The sequence below is a fragment of the Lissotriton helveticus genome, chromosome 7 (genome assembly GCF_964261635.1).
Source record: "Lissotriton helveticus chromosome 7, aLisHel1.1, whole genome shotgun sequence".
In the NCBI taxonomy this organism is placed as follows: domain Eukaryota; kingdom Metazoa; phylum Chordata; class Amphibia; order Caudata; family Salamandridae; genus Lissotriton; species Lissotriton helveticus.
Window position 1 is genome coordinate 1,552,258,717 of NC_136068.1, and position 18,637 is coordinate 1,552,277,353.

The 18,637-nt window shown below is 48.1% G+C and overlaps 1 protein-coding gene across 1 annotated transcript in view; it reads right to left on the minus strand.

Moving 5' to 3' along the window:
• Nucleotides 1-18,637, minus strand: part of PTPRH (protein tyrosine phosphatase receptor type H) — a 779,225-nt gene that overhangs the window by 282,042 nt on the left and 478,546 nt on the right. Inside the window, exon 13 of the mRNA XM_078655031.1 lies at nucleotides 7,005-7,289. Coding sequence (XP_078511157.1) covers nucleotides 7,005-7,289 — 285 coding nt within the window. The remainder of the gene's footprint in view (nucleotides 1-7,004; nucleotides 7,290-18,637) is intronic.

Sequence of the window (18,637 nt, forward strand, 5' to 3'; positions counted from 1 at the left end):
GAGGGATGAGCAAAATGTTGCAGAATGGAGTGTAGGGAAAGAGTATTTTGAAATTTACATTTCAGTTTTAGAGGAAAAAGCAGTATCCTTTGTACCTAAGGAAAAGGATGAATTATTGCTTCACAGTTTAGGAACTGGGGGACGGGAAACGTACCGCAAAATGGAAAAGGCATTCATGGAAGGTACAGTCAGTAATATTTATGAGGACATCTGGAGTGTGCTGGATGAATACTATGCACATGCCTCGTGGAGAAAAGTACCAAGAGAAGAAGTGTGCAAGGAAAGAACGGGGAGCAACGTGGAAGTCAATCTAAGTAAAACAGACCCGGGGTGTACCATCTGCATAGGCGGAGTAATGACAGATATGATATTAGATTCAGGATCACGACAAAGCTTGGTAAGCAAGAGCGAATGGAATAGTAAATTAGTTAAAAAACATGGAAATGTGTTGGAAGAGGCAAACATATCCTTGAAGACGTATACAGGGGAGGACATCAAAGTAATAGGATACCAAGTCATGGATTTAAGGCACAAGGGAAATTATACTAGGAGTGCCATATATATAACAGAAAGTGGACCCACCATGCTAGGGTGGGAGGATCAAAAGAAATTGAGAATATCAATTAATGGAAGCAGGAGAGAACAAGTGAAGAAGCAAGCACAGAAAGAAAGCATGATCATAACCAAGGGTGGTGCATTGAAGGTCCTCACGCCGATCACCATGATTGAAGGTGCAGCAAGTACTGAAGAACGTGGGGAACATATAGCCAAGGGCAACTTGAAAGGAAAACGTGAATCTTACCAATGTTTGGTGGATGAGAGGGAAATACGTAAGAAACAGGAAATTAAAAGCAGTGAAGACGTAGTTGGAGAAGAAGTATTCGAAAGGAAGGGAGAACGCATAAGTGCCACAGCAAAAGAGCGGAAGAAGTTAAAATGCAAGAGTAACCTATTCAAGTGCAAAGAGACGGGGCGAAGAACCATGTCGCCTGAGTTCAAGACCAAAGTGAGGGAGGAATATGAGGTCAATGGCCAACAGGAAAGAGAAGTGGACTCAAGTGTGAGCGAACCAAAGAGAGAGTATAAACGTACATACGCTCAGAGGCCCTGCAGTGGAATGGTGGAGAGAAAGAGCAAGGAAATGCAAAAAATACTAAAAGGTTTCCCACTAATGGTCCAGTCAGGTTTGATGAGTCCACTCTATGACAATAGGAGAGAGCTTAAGTTTTGTGACCCAGAAAACACCTCTGTGTTCTCCTATGGTAGAGGCGTGACGAAACAGGAGGACGGTATTGGGGCTGAAGAGGCTCTTGTTGATCATCGCGAGCTGTTTGATAAGGAAGTCAATAAAGGACTGGTTTCTGGCAATGGCCAAGGGAGGAAGGAGAAAAGATGGCCCAGTCCAGGCACCGTAGAGGACACTGTAGAAAGACATAGTGTGCCAGAAGGAGTTGCTGGGCAGTGTTCAGGCCCAAGTTTCTGCATAAAGAAGAACATATGAGCGTTACCTCCAGGATCATCCCTCTTGAGGGGGATGGAAGGACTAGTAGGAGCAGTGCTGAACTCCGTGTCTTGAGGTCCATCTATGAGACTGCAGAAGAGTAGGTGGTGTGGCTGAGGATGCGTTCTAGGGGTGGTCACCCATTGCTATACCTAGTTGCTTAACCCGGGGCCACACTAGCCAGTAAATAGAGTAGGACCTAGTGTAACAGGATCTCCTGTCCCTGCTGCCCCCCTGCTAGTTCAGTTAAGAGGTTACCCTTTGGATACAGTTCTCCTTTACAGTCACCTAGATACTGTTCCGCCCGCTGGGACAGCCTCTGCTGGCTCCGAGCTCGGGGTATTTCCCCATTTCCTCTTCCTCTCTTCCCTTTCTCTTCTCTTTCGCTGTTCCTGTTCTAGTCCCTTCACACTGCTCTGGTCCCCCTCCATCTTTGTTTCCTTGCCTCCTCTGTTCTCTCTGTTCTTGCCCTCTCACTCTCTCTCTCTCTCTCTCTCTCTACCTCTCTTCTTCCTCTTTCTCCTCTGGCATCTCTCTTCCCCCCCCCCCCTCCTCGCTCTCTCAGCTGTCCTATGCCTTTTTCCCCTTTGCCTCCTTAGGGAGGATGATGTGTTGTAACTTGGCTATTGGTACCTTCCACTATCCCAGTTCCCCCCCTCCCCATTCCTGCCCTCTTGGTATGACCGCAGCTGTCTCTGGAGACGGCATTAGAATGCTTTGAGTTCAGGTCCTGTCAAGCTGGGAGCACCTTTGGTTTGTAACTGAATAAACGTTCTGGAAATAAATCCACGTGTGGACATTCATCACTACAGTGGCCCTGCGGGGATGAACGTGCAACAGCAACCCATAAAGCGAACTAACTCTGTAGAAACGCTTGGCTTGCCGTAAAGTGTTGTTACTGTTCCTTCAGAGTTACAGTAGTTCTCTAGACAAACGTGCTGACAGTACCCCCCACACGCTCTAGAGCATGAGGCCTGTTACATGCTGGTGCACTGCTACGAAGAGTAGAATTCAATTACAGCTCACGCTGAACAGCAAACTTGAATTCTGTGTATGTCCTACCATACATAGCACAAGTAAGCAGCTCTGCTGAGAGGCAGTACTGCTCACAGAAAGTGGAGCAGGGCTGCTGGAGCAGTAACATTAAAATGACAGGGACCTGCTGGTAACTGGAATAAATATGTAATGTTATATCGCATACCGTTTACCACGCAAGTCGTTACAACGACTTGCTGTAGGGGGCACTGGATGCTGGAATAATATAATTTACTATTCCAACTCCTCTCTGTTCAACAGAAGGGAAAGTGTTAGGTTTTAAATCCAACATTTTCTGCCACCTACAGCAAGTCGTTGTAACAATTTGCGTTGTAATGGTTTGCGATGTAACAACGAGGTCGTTGTAACGACCGCGTTATAATGGCATGCAATGTATGGCATGCAATGTAAAGGATGTCTCCCCACTGGAATACTTGTGTTAAAATGGAAGCAACCTGCAGAGGGGTACTGGAACACCTATATTAAAATGGCAGCAACCTGCTGAGAAGTACTGGAACACCTGCATTAAAATTACAGCAACCTGCTCACCTGTTTAAACCTGAATAAAAATGACAGCAACCTGCTGAGAAGTACTAAAACACCTGCATTAAAATGGCAGCACCCAGCGGAGACTTACTGGAACAGCTGCATTATAATTTCAGCAACCTGCTGAGAAGACCTGGAACACCTGCATTAAAATTACAGCAACCTACTGAGAAGTCCTGGCACACCTGCATTAAAAAGACAGCAAACTGCTGAAAAGCAGTACTGCTGAGAAATTCAGTTTTTCTCCCTCTAAGAATTGTGATTAAAACTAGTAGGAACATGCATTTTCCTTCTAGGTGATGTGTGGGGGTTCTAATACATGCCACTTCTCCAACTTACAGATCGACTTCCACCTACACCACACCCAGTTCTTCCACCTCCTGCGGATCCGCCATGCCTTGTCTTATCACCAACCCGTTCTGATGGAAGTACCTGAGTTTAGCCCTATGTAGGCTAAGGTCCTTTTGTCACTGCTGGGACAAAGGGGGGTCTCCCAGATCTACCAGTCCCTGGTCATTAATCCCTCTGACATATTCCTGGTCCTTCGCATTCGCTGGGAGGCCTGAGTGGTTGCATTGGAGGATGGGGAATAGAGAGAAGCACTTATGGCACCCCTGGAGTAGGCCGTCTCCTCGCGGCTTCGTTTGAACCAAGCAAATGTTCTTCATACAACCTATTTTACGCCGGAGCGACTTGGTGGGTTTGGATATCCTGTTGGGGAAGCAAGATATTGCCCAGCACTGGACTTCAAAGGCTGCCCCGATTTGCATGTGTGGCACAATCCACGGACTGGTGTTCAAAGATGGAGGAGCCAGCGTACACAGATCGTGGCTGACCACAAAAACATTGTGGAATATGGGGTATACGGTGGGAACATTTTGGGTTCATGGGAATATGATGTGGATCCCTCTATTGCTCTTTGATCGGTGATCGTCGCTGTTTGTCTTTACTTTGTTATGCTTTCTCTATTTGCAGGTATGTTTTATATCTCTGAAATCCAATACGAATACTTTATTTAAAAATAAAAAAAATTGCTCTTCCACACTGGTGCTGCCCCATTACCCACAAATCAGTGACTGGACATCATCCGTGTGGGGCATGCTCGGTTTGCTCACAGACATGCAAGACAACTAACATTGATATTGGTACCACCCGGCCATGGGAGCTAAGACACTTCACGAATTGTAACAGTACAAATCTTATTTATCAACTGACTTCCCCATGTAATGAAAGATATATCGGTATGACCACCAGAAAGGTCCATATCCGGATGTTGGAACACAAAAGCACCTTTCGGTGTAAGAAAAGTGTTTCCAAACTAACCAAACATTTCATACAAATGAATCATGACAAATCGGATTTTTCATGGACAGTTCTTGAAAAACCTTTCATTCCTATACACATAAGTGACGTTCCAAGATTTCTGTTCCTAAAGGAACAGAAATGGGTTTTCAAACTACACACAGACATTAGAGGACTGAACGATGAAATTCCTTGGTTTAGTCTTCAATAAGATCTTCTAAACATTGCTTCTAACTGTTGTCTGTATTACAACCTAGAACAACAGCACTAGACTATCCGGGCAGTTAATATGAGTTGAGCATTTAAGAACTAGTACTGACGGATTGTCTATTTCTGATTTTCAAGACACATCTAGGAATGTGGGATGTCTCTGATCCTGTGTGGCTGATACAACTCTCTGATGATTTAACTGTGGCATGAGTGCCTGGCAAGTCGTGATTTGTAATGAGACCAATCCTGTTCTAAATCACTACATTCATTACTTGGAAATTCATGCAGGTTCATGAGTTGCCTACTTGTTGCCTACTTGCTCTTGAACGTGTCCATGTTTCTGCACTAGAGTGGCCTTTTTTCAGCTTTACTGGGTTGGATGGCTGTCTCTGTAATCTCGGTGGCGAGACCGATTGTGTGATGCGATCTACTACCCCCGCTGTTTGCTTGCGGAACTACAGACGTTCGAGGTATGACGTCATTCTGTAGTCCCGCAGCCAGCGTGAAGGGACTCCTTTCTATAATAGCCTGATGAAGCGCTTTTTTTACATCGTTTATTTGCTGGTTTTGACTCATGCTGGCCACTATAATTAGTATGTTTATAAGGAGTCCTACATTATGTGAAGTCCTAACCTTCAGCGCCTACGTGACCGGCGGAACTACAGACGTCCATGTTATAACGTCACTTTGTAGTTCTGAAGGTATCGCGAGAGGACGCTTGTTGTTTATCGACTGGATGAGATTGTTTTTTCTCCTTTTCTCCTGCGCCAAGCATTCGCGTTTTTTCGTGATTCATGGGCAGCATCCATGGAGTATTCAGTAAGTTATGCTCAGGTGAAATTAAGTTTGTATGTTTGATTGCTATATAAGGTGTCTATGAAATACATTACCCATACTGATTGGCTGACAGGCTTGTCCTGGACCAGTCATAAGGGCGGTACCTGTTCCGATCGTTGCCTCCCCCTGACTCAGTACCGGCCAGAGGCAACGACAGACAGGTAAGCCAGTCGCTAGATTAACTACTTTACACTTTTCTAGCAGTTCAAGTACTACCTTCAAGTAGACTCACATAGCAGGTCTTTTGCAAGGGTTTGTATCACTGGACGCTGCTCTTAAGGGCGACTACTGCTAGACAGGGACCTTAAGACTTTAGTCTTTGTTACTTAGTATGACATCCTGACTGCTACACTGGAATCCAAGTGGTTTGTGCCTTGGAGGATTGATCCAGGGCTACTGGACCATGATAGGGAGTATCCTCTGGTAGTGAACTAGATAATTTAACCTGTACCAAGTATATACAAGACAGAGCAGAATAGATTTATATATTCTCTCTGCAGCATCTAAGGTCTGGTTGTTTCACTTTCATAGAGCGGGGTCTCACAAGTCCTGAGCCAGGTCCAGGAGAGGTGAGGTCTGTTCCCCGGACAAGCTGGGTGAGTACATCATGTCCTTTCTGTGCTTTGCTTTGGACATGTGATCCTGCACAATTAACCCTTATAGAGTGATCACTGTATGTTCTCTTCTGTTGTAGATGTGATTAATACACCAGTTGTCACGGAGGAGATTTAACAGACGTTGGAGAAATACATATCCTTTGCTGTTAAAGAATGCTTTTCACGTTTGTTTTTTGCTAATTTTGCTTTGGCATATTATCCACACTATATGCAGTAGCATTATTTTTGAGAACAGAGGCCCTGAAGAAAGCCTGGGTCCCTTTGTCCCATTAGGCTGAAACATGTTGGCCCCTTTGCAGATATTTGTTTGAACTGCCATGATATTGCACTGTTCTTGGTTTTAAACAGGAAGAGCCCTTCCCTATTAAAAATTCCGGCTTTAGGTTCTCTATCCTATTTTAATTCACCACTCCTTATCATTTTTGCACTGCACTAGATCCCATTAGATCAATATTGTTTGGTCCAACAGTGATTGCGGGTCTGAACCCTTCTCCACCACAGGGTACGTCCCTTGTCTCAATGATCTAGAGACATACGACCCTAAGGATGACCAAATGATAACATTGATCATCACAAGTCTTTTGATGGGAATCCTACAAAAGGCTTTCTGATCTACAATCACTGGTGGTCACTCTTTTTGGGTTTTTTGGGTCTTGCAAGAACTTTTTAGTCTCAACTCTAACTAGACGTACGATGCTCGACGTTGGGTTAAAGAAATAGAAATTTCTATGATACTTTCCTATAGAGACCCCTAGGTTTGCTTGTTGTTCATGTAATTTTCCGTAGGGATATTACCTAGGCTGGTCTTTAAATATCCCTTAGGCCCTTTACTAAAGTTTTGTTATTTGCTGCCCCATTACCCACAAATCAGTAAAACAGTCAGTGGGAGGTGCTGACAAACTTAAAAAAAGACCATCAGGTCCTCACCCAAACAATATCTAAAACCTGGCACTTACTTGTCGTTGCGTCCTTGATGGTCACTGCGGTGCTCATGACGCCATTAGCTGTGTTGCTGGTAATGTTGAGGTTATACGAGACCCCTGGATTAAGGCCAGATATGATCCCGGTCTGCTGAGCTCCACCACTAACACTTGAAGGAAAGGTTACATTTTTCATGGTTCCCACCACCACCACCGTATAAGTGTAGCTGGTCTGGGTCTGGTCTGTGGGCACCATCCACAGCAGGGTCAGGGAGGTCTCGTTCCTGTTGATTACACTGAAGTTGCTGACTGGTGATGGCACTGAAACCAAATAATGAAAAGGAAGTTACATTGGTCACCTTAAGCTGGGGGCGTCCAGGCGTTTCATTGGTGCTTAGGAACCCGCCTACCACAAAGTGTGCAAAGGGTACTTGCAAAGCCGCACTACGCACCAGTTTAAGAACAGCTTCAACACTATCAGTCAAAAATGGAGAATTAATAGCTGAAGTTAATTTTAAATTATAAACACCTTTGATTCATACAATCTCAAAGTCTGCTCGATTCCAGTGTGCTCGAAAATAAAGAATGCACCGAAATATCAAATTCCTCGGTCTCTTTGGCAGCTGATATAAAACAGCTTGGTCTCAAACAAAGAACCTTCTGTGAAATCAATTTTGACTAGGTTAAGAGTGCATTTTGCTTTCAGTGTCGTCTTGGAAGTCAGAACTGGGATTTAAACCACGAGGAAAGAACTAGAAGGTGCGAAATATGAGAGGTCGGTATAGTAAGGGAACCTTTAAAAACTAAAGTGTCTTAACTTCACAAAAACCGAGGAATCAGTGCCAAAGTCAATAGCTCTAACTTCTGTAAAGCGTATGCAGAGCACCAGTCATACACAAAGTGATGTAGATCCAACTTACATAGACTAATGCTCACAGGACACCCCACATACAGCCATCCCTGCAGACACAAAGCAACACAAAATCAGACAACCATGCACACACGGCAATCAGATGCAGGACACTATCAGTCACAGTGTGTGAGTGCCTCTGTGTGAAGGCTGGGTCCCATGTCGACACAGAGTGCCAGGGAATCGAGAGAGTATGTTGCTATGTCTATCTAGGATTGCAAGAGCTGGTTGGTCAGGCTCAGGTGGTCACATAGGAAAAATCTGGCCACAGGTTAAGCCTTGGTTGAGTCTGGATGAGGGGCACTGCCTAAAGGTGCATTATTGATTAGAGTCACTGGGAAGTGTCAGTGTGTGAAAAAAAGTGCGTGAGAGTAGAAACTTTTAGTCAGTTCCAATTGTCTTCTGATCTGTAGGAGCTAAGCCAGCAGGGGGTTGTATGACATTACCACGCCTTACTTCACCACGCGCATCTTTACATCACCGATTTTACAACATAAACCACTACCAAAAATTTTCATTCGCTCACATTACAAACACCTTCACCTCGCATTCAACGACCAAGCATACTTTTACCACACTTACTATTTCTGAAAAATCTTGACACAGTCTAACATTGCCACTTGCTGTTAAAAAATTATACATTAAATCTTAATATATGTAATTAATTGCCTTTGTCGTTTAAAGGTTTGGTATTATTTGAACATTAAATAATTTGGGGGAATAGGGGGAGAAAATACCCTCAAATGTGCGGTTTTATCTTGCGTTGTAAAGACTTGCGTGCCAACAATCCTTAATGTAAAAAATTCATGTAAAATGTAATACGAAGTAAAAGCTTCAGAGTAAAGGCTGTTTCCGCCTTAACAGCCTTTGGGCCTGAAGAAGGGGGATATTAGGGATAAGGTGGGCAGGGGATCAATCAATCAATCAGCAATTTGAATAGCGCGCTACTCACCCAGTAGGGTCTCAAGGCGCTGGGGGGAGGGGTCCGTTACTGCTCGAAAAGCCAGGTCTTGAGTTGTTTCCTGAAGGAGAGGTGGTCCTGGGTCAGCCGTAGGTGGATGGGGAGGGAGTTCCATGTCTTGGCCACCAGGTAGGAGAAGGATCTTCCTCCAGTGGTGACTCTGCGAATGCGTGGTATGGCGGCGAGGGCGAGGCTGGCCGATCGTAGCTGGCGGGTGGGTGTGTAGAAAGTGAGGCGGCTGTTGAGGTACTTCGGGCCCATGTCGTGGAGAGCCTTGTGTGCGTGGGTGAGGAGTCTGAACGTGATCCTCTTGTTGACGGGGAGCCAGTGCAGGTCTCTCAGGTGGGTCGAGATGTGGCTGTGGCGAGGGATGTCCAGGATGAGTCGTGCGGAGGCGTTCTGTATGCGCTGGAGTCTTTTCTGTAGTTTGGCAGTGGTTCCCGCGTAGAGGGTGTTCCCGTAGTCCAGTCGGCTGGTGACGAGTGCCTGGGTGACTGTCTTCCTGGTTTCGGTGGGGATCCATCGGAAGATCTTACGGAGCATGCGCAAGGTGTTGAAGCACGATGACGATACAGCGTTGACTTGTCTGGTCATCGAGAGGGAGGAGTCCAGGATGAAGCCCAGGTTTCGTGCGTGGTCCGTTGGCTTGGGGGTGGTGCCCAGGACAGGGGGCCACCAGGAGTTGTCCCAGGCGGAGGGCGATGATCCCAGGATGAGGACTTCCGTCTTGTCTGAGTTCAGTTTCAGGCGGCTGTTCTTCATCCACTCGGCGACGTCTTTCATCCCTTCGTGTAGGCTGGCTGTGGCGGTGGCGGGGTCGTTGGTGAGGGAGAGGATCAGCTGGGTGTAGTCCGCGTAGGAGATGATGTTGAGGTTGTATTGGCGTGCGATGGCTGCGAGGGGGCTCATGTAGACGTTGAAGAGGGTGGGGCTGAGTGAGGATCCTTGTGGTACGCCGCAGATGACTTCGGTGGCCTCGGATCTGAACGGGGGGAGGCGGACTCTCTGGGTTCTTCCGGCGAGGAACGAGATGATCTACTCCAGAGCCTTCCCTTGGATTCCGATGTTGCTGAGGCGTTGTACTAGGGTGCGGTGGCAGACAGTGTCGAACGCCGCAGATAGGTCCAGGAGGATGAGGGCGGCTGTTTCCCCGTTGTCGAGCAGGGATCTGATGTCGTCGGTGGCTGCGATGAGGGCAGTCTCGGTGCTGTGGTTGGCTCGGAAGCCGGACTGCGAAGGGTCGAGGGATCCGTTTGTCTCGAGGAAGGCGGCGAGCTGTCCGTCGACGGTCTTCTCGATGACTTTGGCAGGAAAAGGGAAGAGCGAGATGGGGCGGAAGTTCTTGAGGTCGGTGGGGTCCGCTGTTGGTTTCTTCAGGAGGGCGCTGAGCTCGGCGTGCTTCCAGCTCTCCGGGAAGGTGGCGGTGTTGAAGGAGATGTTGATGATGTCCCGGAGTTGGGGTGCGATGATGGAGTCGGCCTTGTTGAAGACGTGGTGGGGGCAGGGGTCGGTTGGTGATCCGGAGTGGATGGTGTTCATCGTGCGGGTGGTGTCTTCGGTGCTGACCGGGGTCCAGTTGCAGAGGGTGGTGGTGGGGGGCGTTGGCTCGGTGGTTGGGTGCCTGGTCTGTGCGCCGAAGCTGTTGTGTATGTCGGCGATCTTTTTGTGGAAGAAGGTGGCGAGTGAGTCGCAGAGGTCTTGCGAGGGTGTGATGTTGTTGTTTCCGGCGTTGGGGTTGGAGAACTCTTTTACGATGCTGAAGAGTTCCTTGCTGTTGTGGGTGTTGTTGTCCAGTCGGTCTTTGAATGTTGTCCTTTTGGTGGTGCGGATCAGCTGGTGGTGTTCGCGGGTGGCGTTCTTGAGGGCAGTCATGTTTTCTGTGGTCTGGTCGTGGCGCCAGGCTTTTTCAAGGGTGCAGCAGTTTTTCTTGGATGTTTTGAGTTCGTCGGTGAACCAGGAGGCTTTCTTGCTGCCGGGTCTGCTGGGAGGGTTCTTCAGTGGTGCGAGGTCGTCGGCGCAGTTGGTAAGCCTCTGTGTGAAGGTGCGGGCTGCTTCATTGGGGTCTGTTGCGCTGGCGGGAGGGTTCAGGCTGAGGGAGGTGGTGAGCTGATCGGCGGTGATCTTGCTCTAGCTCCTGTGTGGAACCTGTTGCGGGTGGTGGTGGGTCATGGTTCTTCTGAAGCTGAAGTGGACGCAGCTGTGATCCGTCCAATGAAGTCCGGTGGAGTGGTTGAAGGAGATGTGCTTGCTGGAGGAGAAGACGGGATCAAGCGTGTGGCCAGCGTAGTGGGTGGCGGTGTTCACCAGTTGCTTGAGTCCGAGGTTGGCGAGGTTGTCCAGCAGGGTGGTGGTGTTGGTGTCATTGTTTTTTTCCAGGTGGAAGTTGAGGTCCCCTAGGAGGATGTAGTCAGCGGAGGGGAGGGCGTGCGGGCTGATGAAGTCTGCGATGTCTTCGCTGAATTGTGTGCGTGGTCCCAGAGGTCTGTAGATGAGAGTGCCTCTGAGGGTGGTCTTGGGGTCGGTGTGTATCTGGAAGTGGAGGTGCTAGGCGGCGGTGAAGGTGTCGTCGGAGTTGGTCGTGATGTGGATGGTGTTCCTGTGGACGATGGCGATGCCTCCTCCGGTCTGGTTGACGCGGTCCCTCCGGGTGATCTTGTATCCGTCCGGGATGGCTATGGCGATGACGGGCGCTGAGGAGGCGTTCATCCAGGTTTCCGTGAGGAAGGCGACGTCTGGTGATGTTGTGTCGAGCAGTTTCCAGAGTTCGACGGCGTGTCTGTGGACAGAGCGGGTGTTGAGCAGGATGGACTTGAGGTGGCTTTTGCTGGTACCTGGTCTTTTGGGTGCGGTGCAGGTCCAGAGGCAGGTGAACTTGCAGGCTTGGCAGCTGAAGGGTCCGTGGGTGCGTTTCGGGGTGGCTCGGTAGCAGACGGGGTTCCGGTCGGGTTTGAGTGCGTTGAGGGTGGCGGCGTCCTAAGTCCGTCGTGTGGGCTGGCATCGTCGAGGGTCAGGGGTCCTGGCGCTGGGCGCGGTCCAGGCGCAGACGGGCTTGCCTTTGGCGCGCCTTCGGCGCACAATCGGCGCGCCTGCTGCGCGTGAACTCTGCGCGTACGCGCGGGTTCCATTTAAGGCAAAGTGGGAGGGAGGAGCAGCTGGGAGGCGGGAGCAGGGGGGCCATTGGGGTTAACAGAAAAGAAAAGGGGCGGGCCGCGAGGGAGCAGCGGCGGGAAGCGGGTCACACCAGGGGAGCAGTGACAAAAGACAAAGCGCAATAAAACCTACTTCACAGAAAGAAAGCACTAAACAGTAAATAAGCAGTAAATCAATACAGAACACTGAAAACTGGCCACAGAGGGTCAAAAAACGGTAAAAAACGGGCAAAAAGAGCGAGCAGCAGCGAGCGGGCACCGAGGTCAGGGGTGGACCTGTGGCGCTGGGGGCGAGACGTGCCTGCAGCTGGTGGGCTGTGCGACGTGGGGGTGTCCTGGGATGGTGATCACTGTGCCCTGGTAGGAGGACCAGAGATAAATCTCCTTCCTTCCACCTTATAACATGGAGGAGTCTTCTGTGGAGTGTGGAAAGGACCCTAGGGACCCATGTTCTCTGTGGTGCAGAGTAGGGGTAGATAGAGTAGAGCCACAGGTGAGTAGATTCATTATAGATATCCTTTTCAGAGCGCCCCCCAAAGTGAATTGAGATGCAGATGATACAAAAGAGTCATAGGTAGTAAATACCCAGAAAATAGGGACTCCAAAGGGGATGACCACTTGTTAGGACCACCAACCCAGGTTGGTGACATTGGGAATCCCTGAATGAGCCCTGTCCCAGCATGGCAGACAGCTAAGTATCTGCCCTTCGTTATCCCCCGTCCCAATGGCTCCTCCCCGCTTATTATGCGCTAACTTTCCCTAGGAATGTTGGAGATATTTCTGGGTAACCACTTTGTGGGGTAGAGGTTTTCCCAGGCTTTCCCATCTGGATCTACAAAATCTGGGTGTCATTGCAAAAGAGGAAATTGCAAACTTTAGATATCTGCCAGGGTTATATGGCTTGATAAAGGCATCAAGAATTTGAGTCCCCTTCCTGTAAAAGGCCCTGCAGGTAATGCACAGAGATTTAATTCAAACTCGATGCTCTATGGATAGCCAATGGAGGTCAACAAAGGCCATCCTTTTGGACAGGTGTCTTGGGATTTTAAGAAGGAAACGGGCAGCAGCATTTTAAATGGTTTTTATCCTTTTCTTCACATAGCATCAGACCCTAAATATAGGGACTTTCAGTAATCCTGAGGGATTGTCAGGTCCTGGAGGATGAGTCTCTGTGCTACCAGAACAGAAGATCTAACCCTTTCCCTAAAAGTCTGAGACTACTGAAGCATTTTACAGCTAGGGAATTTGCCTGCACTTCCATTGAAAGCCTGTCGTCTAACCAGATACCCAGACTTATTATAAATAGTGAACTAATGCCCCGATCTAATAATAGCAAGCCTTGGGAAAGCCAAAAGTTCTGAGTTTGAGGCACTAGCATGTATAAATGTGCATAACGTTTGTGTCAGGTTTCTTTGACACCTGCCTTCTTTGGACCTTCTATGTCTACACTGTAAGCTTAGGGGAAGCATGCACAAACATAGGCAACACAAGGAGAATCACCTGGTAGAGAGACATGGCACAAGCTATGTTCAATTGACTACATGAAAAATAAGAAAACATGTTACTTACCTGTAACTACAGTTATCCAGTATTGGTCTCTTTCATAGATTCACATGCCTGAATCATTCCCCGTCGTCGAGGCGGGAGTCCCACGGTAAAAATATATACCATAGCAGTGCCTAAATTATTTTTGTAGTAGGCTGGAAAAGACTGAAAGGCCTAAATAGGCCCAAAACGTAGCAGCCTATCTACCTCATTATGTAAAAAGACCTGAAAATAGTCTCAGCCAATCAGCTGTCCTCACCCTCTAGAACCTTCCCAGCCCAGGCAGTTCTCCTCAGATTTTCCCAGCACAAGTGAGAAGTAAGTATCCATAATAAAGAACTGCCCTGCCGGGGAGGAGGGTGGGTGCATGTGAATCTATGAAAGATACCAATACTGGATAACTGTAGTTACAGGTAAGTAACTTGTTTTCTTATCCAGTATTGGGGTATCTTTCATAGATTCACATGCCTGAATCAGAGTAGCAAGCAGTGACATCATGTCTTTCGTTAGAGGAAGGTGGGAGACAAAATAAAACGTAACCATCCCCACACAACCTGGAAGGTTATAGAGCACAAACATGTTAACATAACATATGCATTAAAAAACCTTCAGATAGTACATTATAGAATAGGACAGCATTTGAAAATATTAGAACAGTGCAATGAAATGCATATATAAGAAATCTAACCTTAGTGAAGGAGATGCCGCAGCACCGCCTCTCCAACCGCTGTGTCATCATGAGTTGCCGACTGCAGACAGTAGTGCTTTGTAAAAGTGTGCACACTTTTCCACGTAGCAGCGCGTCAAATATTCTCCAGCGTACCTCCAGCGAAAAGGGCCGTCGACGCGGACATCGTTCTGGTGGAATGCGCTTTAACCTTTCTTGTTAAAGGTTTGTTAGCTTTTTCGTGACAGAAGAGAATTGTAGATGACAACCATCTAGCTATAGTCGCCTTTGTTACAGCTTGACCCAAAGTGGCTTGGCCATAAGCAACAAAAAGCTGACTAGATTTGCGTATGTCCTTTGTCTTTTGAAGATAAAACTTAAGGCATCGTTTCACATCTAAGGAATGTAATACCTTTTCTGCCGGAGTATTAGGATCCGGGAAAAAAGTTCTGAGCTTGACAGGCTGATTGATGTGGAATTGGGTCGGTACCTTCGGGATGAACTTTGGATTAGTTCTAAGAGTCACCAAGTCCTTAGAAAATTGTAAGAAAGGATGTGTAATCGTGAAGGCTTGCATCTCACTGACTCTGCGGGCGGAAGTAAGAGCTAGTAAAATAGCCACTTTCCAAGTTAAGAACTTCAGCTCCGCTCTGTGAATGGGTTCAAAAGGCCTCTTTAACAGTTGGGATAGAACAATATTGAGGTCCCACTCCGGAGGGGGGGGCCGAACTGGAGGAAAAGCTCTGAGTAACCCTCTAAGGAATTGCTTGACCAATGAAGATGAACATAATGATGGTTTGTTGGAACTCTTTCTGAATCTGGATATCGCCGCCAGATGTACCTTAATGGACGAGAAAACCAGACCTGCTTTAGCTAAAGACAGTAAATAAGGAAGGATGTCCTCAGGTGGAGCCTGGAGTGGATGGACATTATTTTCTCCACATCAGGAACAAAATCGCTTCCACTTAAAACGATATGTCCTGATGGTACTTTGCGCACGGGCTTGTGATAGAATCGCTCTGCAATCTGGGGAGATGTTAAGATCCTTGAACTCTAGGAAGTCAGGAGCCAGGCGTGCAAGTGCACAGATTGAGGGTCCGGATGTCGGATCTGGCCTCCCTCTCTCGTTAACATCGACACTGTCGGCTTGAGACGAAGTGGAGGCTGCTGGAGAGTTGAAGGAGTTCCTGAAACCAATACTGTCTTGGCCAACGGGGAGCAATGAGGATGAGAGTGCAATGTTCCCTCTTCATCTTCTGCAGTATCCTCGGAATGAGTGAGATCGGAGGATAAGCGTATGCAAATATTCTGGACCATCTCATTAAAAGGGCATTTCCCCTTGATCCCTGTTGAGGGAACCTGCTGGCGTAAAACGGGCATTTGCGGTTCTGCTGCGTAGCAAACAGATCCAGAGTTGGTGTGCCCCATATTTGAAAATTCCTCTCCACTTGCTGTTGCTCGAGTTCCCATTCGTGACAGCTTGTGAAAGTCCCGCTGAGGTTGTCGGCTAGAGAGTTCTTGACACCTTGCACATGTTCTGCTCTGAGGGATGTGCCGTGGTGTAGGACCCACTCCCACATTTCCTGAGCGTCCAGCGAGAGGGATAGAGATTTTGTTCCCCCTGCTTGTTTATATAGTACATGCTGGTGGTGTTGTCTGTGCGCACCAGGACTGACGAATTCGCAATCCGCGGAAGGAAGGCTTGTAGGGACAGAAAAATGGCTCTCAGCTCCAGGCTGTTGATATGTTTCTGCTGATACTGAAGAGACCACCGCCCATGAACCTGAAGGTCCTGGAGGTGACCTCCCCAACCTTCCATGGAAGCATCCGTTGTCAGGGTGAACTCCGGTATGTCGTGGAGAAATGTAAGACCTGGCGACAAATTGTGTTTCTTTGACCACCAAAGAAGGGCTTGCTTCATCTTGGATGTAACTTTGATGCGGTCGTCGAACGACCCGTCCGCTTGCTTCCACTGCCGATGTAATTCTTCCTGCAGTTGCCTCATTCTGAGTCTTGCCATGGGGATGAGACTGATTGCAGATGAGCACATCCCTAGAAGGGAAGCAAATGTTCGGACCGAAAGAGACCGTCTTGCAAATATCTGTTTTGCCAGGTTTAACAGTTTGGTTTGCTGCTCTTGACTCAAGAACGCCTTGCACTGGCGTGTGTCCAACACCGCTCCCAGAAAGGTTAATTCCTGCCGGGGTTGGAGTTGAGATTTGTTTGCATTGAGGGTCAGTCCAGCTTGGAGAATAGAGAAAGGGTTCTCTTGACTGCTTCGTTTGTGGAGTTCTTTGATGGTCCTTTTAGGAGCCAGTCGTCGAGGTAAGGGAACACCTGCATTCCCTGAGACCTCAGCATGGCCGCTACCGGCGCTAAACACTTGGTAAAAATTCTCGGTGCTGATTTCAGGCCGAATGGGAGCACCTTGAATTGAAAATGGACGCCAGCCACTGCAAACCTCAGGTATTTGCGGTGTTTGGGATGGATAGGGATGTGGAAGTAGGCGTCTTCCAGGTCCAGAGAAGCTATAAAGTCCCCTTTGTTGAGACAATTCAGAATATCTGTTAGTGTTACCATGCGAAAACTCTGTTTCTTCAGATATTTGTTGAGCTTGCGCAGATCCAAAATTGGACGCCACTCTCCTGAATTTTTCTCTACGAGGAAGAAGCGAGAATAAAACCCCTTCCCTTTCTGAGTAGAGGGAATTCGTTCTATCGCGTTCTTGTGTAGCATCTTTAAGGCTTCTTTGAACAATAAGTGAAGACGAAGGGGAGGTGGACCCCTGGGCGGCACTGTTGGTGGTTTTTGCAAAAACTCCAGAGTGTGTCCATTCCTGACAAGATCCAGGACCCACTGATCCGAAGTTATGCTCCGCCATTGTTGAAAAAAGGCGGAAATCTTGGCGCCCACGGGCAGGGGAGGATGAATGACTGAAGTCCGGCAAAGCTCATTGGCGCTTGTTGGTATCACGCCCTTGATTGTTCGAGTGCCGTTTACCTCCCTGGCAAGAGAAACCACCAGAAGGAGCTGTCTGTAGGATGACTGATAGTACGGCTGCTTGTACTGTGACTGGTACTGTCGATTTTGCTGGTTGGAATAATTCCCTATGGAGGAATAACCACGGCCTCACGCTCCTCTAAAGGATCCCCTTCTGTACTGCAGGGTACCTAATGATTTGGCAGTGTCCGTATCTGTTTTGATAGCCAGCAAAGCATCATCAATGTGTTTGCCAAAGAGTGAGTCCCCATCATACGCCATGTCCAAAATCTTCGTTTGGACCTCAGGTCTGAAGGAGGTAGCCTTGAGCCAACCTTGACGTCGGAGGACTGCTGCTCCCGCCAGTTGTCGAAAATTGGTGTTAGATATATCAAGGCACAATCAATGATCTCCGCTGCCGCTCTTTCTCCCTCAAGTACAATTTTACGTGCCTCCTGTTGGCGATTTTCCGGAATCAGATCGAGGAATTCTGACAGATCTGACCACATTTGTCTATCATAACGGGCCAGAATTGCTAACGAATTAGCTGCCTTAATGGAGGCTGCTGCATTTGCAGAGAACTTCTTTCCTATTGCATCCAGTCTCCTGCCCTCTTTGTCAGGTGGCGTTGAAATCGGAGCTGAAGGGTTCTTGGACCTTTGTTGCGCCGCTTGAGAAATGACCGAGTCCGGCCGAGGGTATCCTATTAAACAAGATGGAGTATCAAGTGGCGCGCGATACTTCTTCTCAATTCTTGGAAGGACTGCCGGAATGAAAGCGGGTGTCTTCATGATGTTGAGGCCCTCCTTCCATATGTAGTCAATTATTGGGATAGCCCTGGTCATTCTCCGATATCCCTCCTTAAAGTCGTGTAAAAAGCAGTCAGACTGCTCCACTGTGACAGGCAATTCAAACCTGGTAGCCGCACGTTGCATAATGTTGTGAAATCCGCCAATATCCTCAGGCGGAGAATCTGACAGGTGTGGTGTAGGCGGTGAAGGCATGGGAATGACAATCATTCCACGGATCCGTAGGTGTAACATCTGGCAACTCGCCCTCTTCCCTGCCATCAGCCTCGTCAGAAGAAGAGGAATCTGTGTCACCTTGGGGAATAGGATTTGTGTCCTGCCTTGGTGATAAAGAGGCTTGCAGTAGAGGAGGCCTTGGCATCTCAACCGGCACAGGCGGCACAACAGGTGTAACTGGAGTTGGAGGAAATCTCTGGCGATAGTCTGCCAGCATGGCTTGTAAGTCCTGTATCAAAGTAGGTGGCAGATGACCCGAGTCCTCCGAACGTGGAGGTCTTGAGTCATGTGAATGATGTTGCGTTGAGAAGTCCACATGGCCGTAAGGCTCTTGCAGGCCATAAAGCGAACTAACTCTGTAGAAACGCTTGGCTTGCCGTAAAGTGTTGTTACTGTTCCTTCAGAGTTACAGTAGCTCTCTAGACAAACGTGC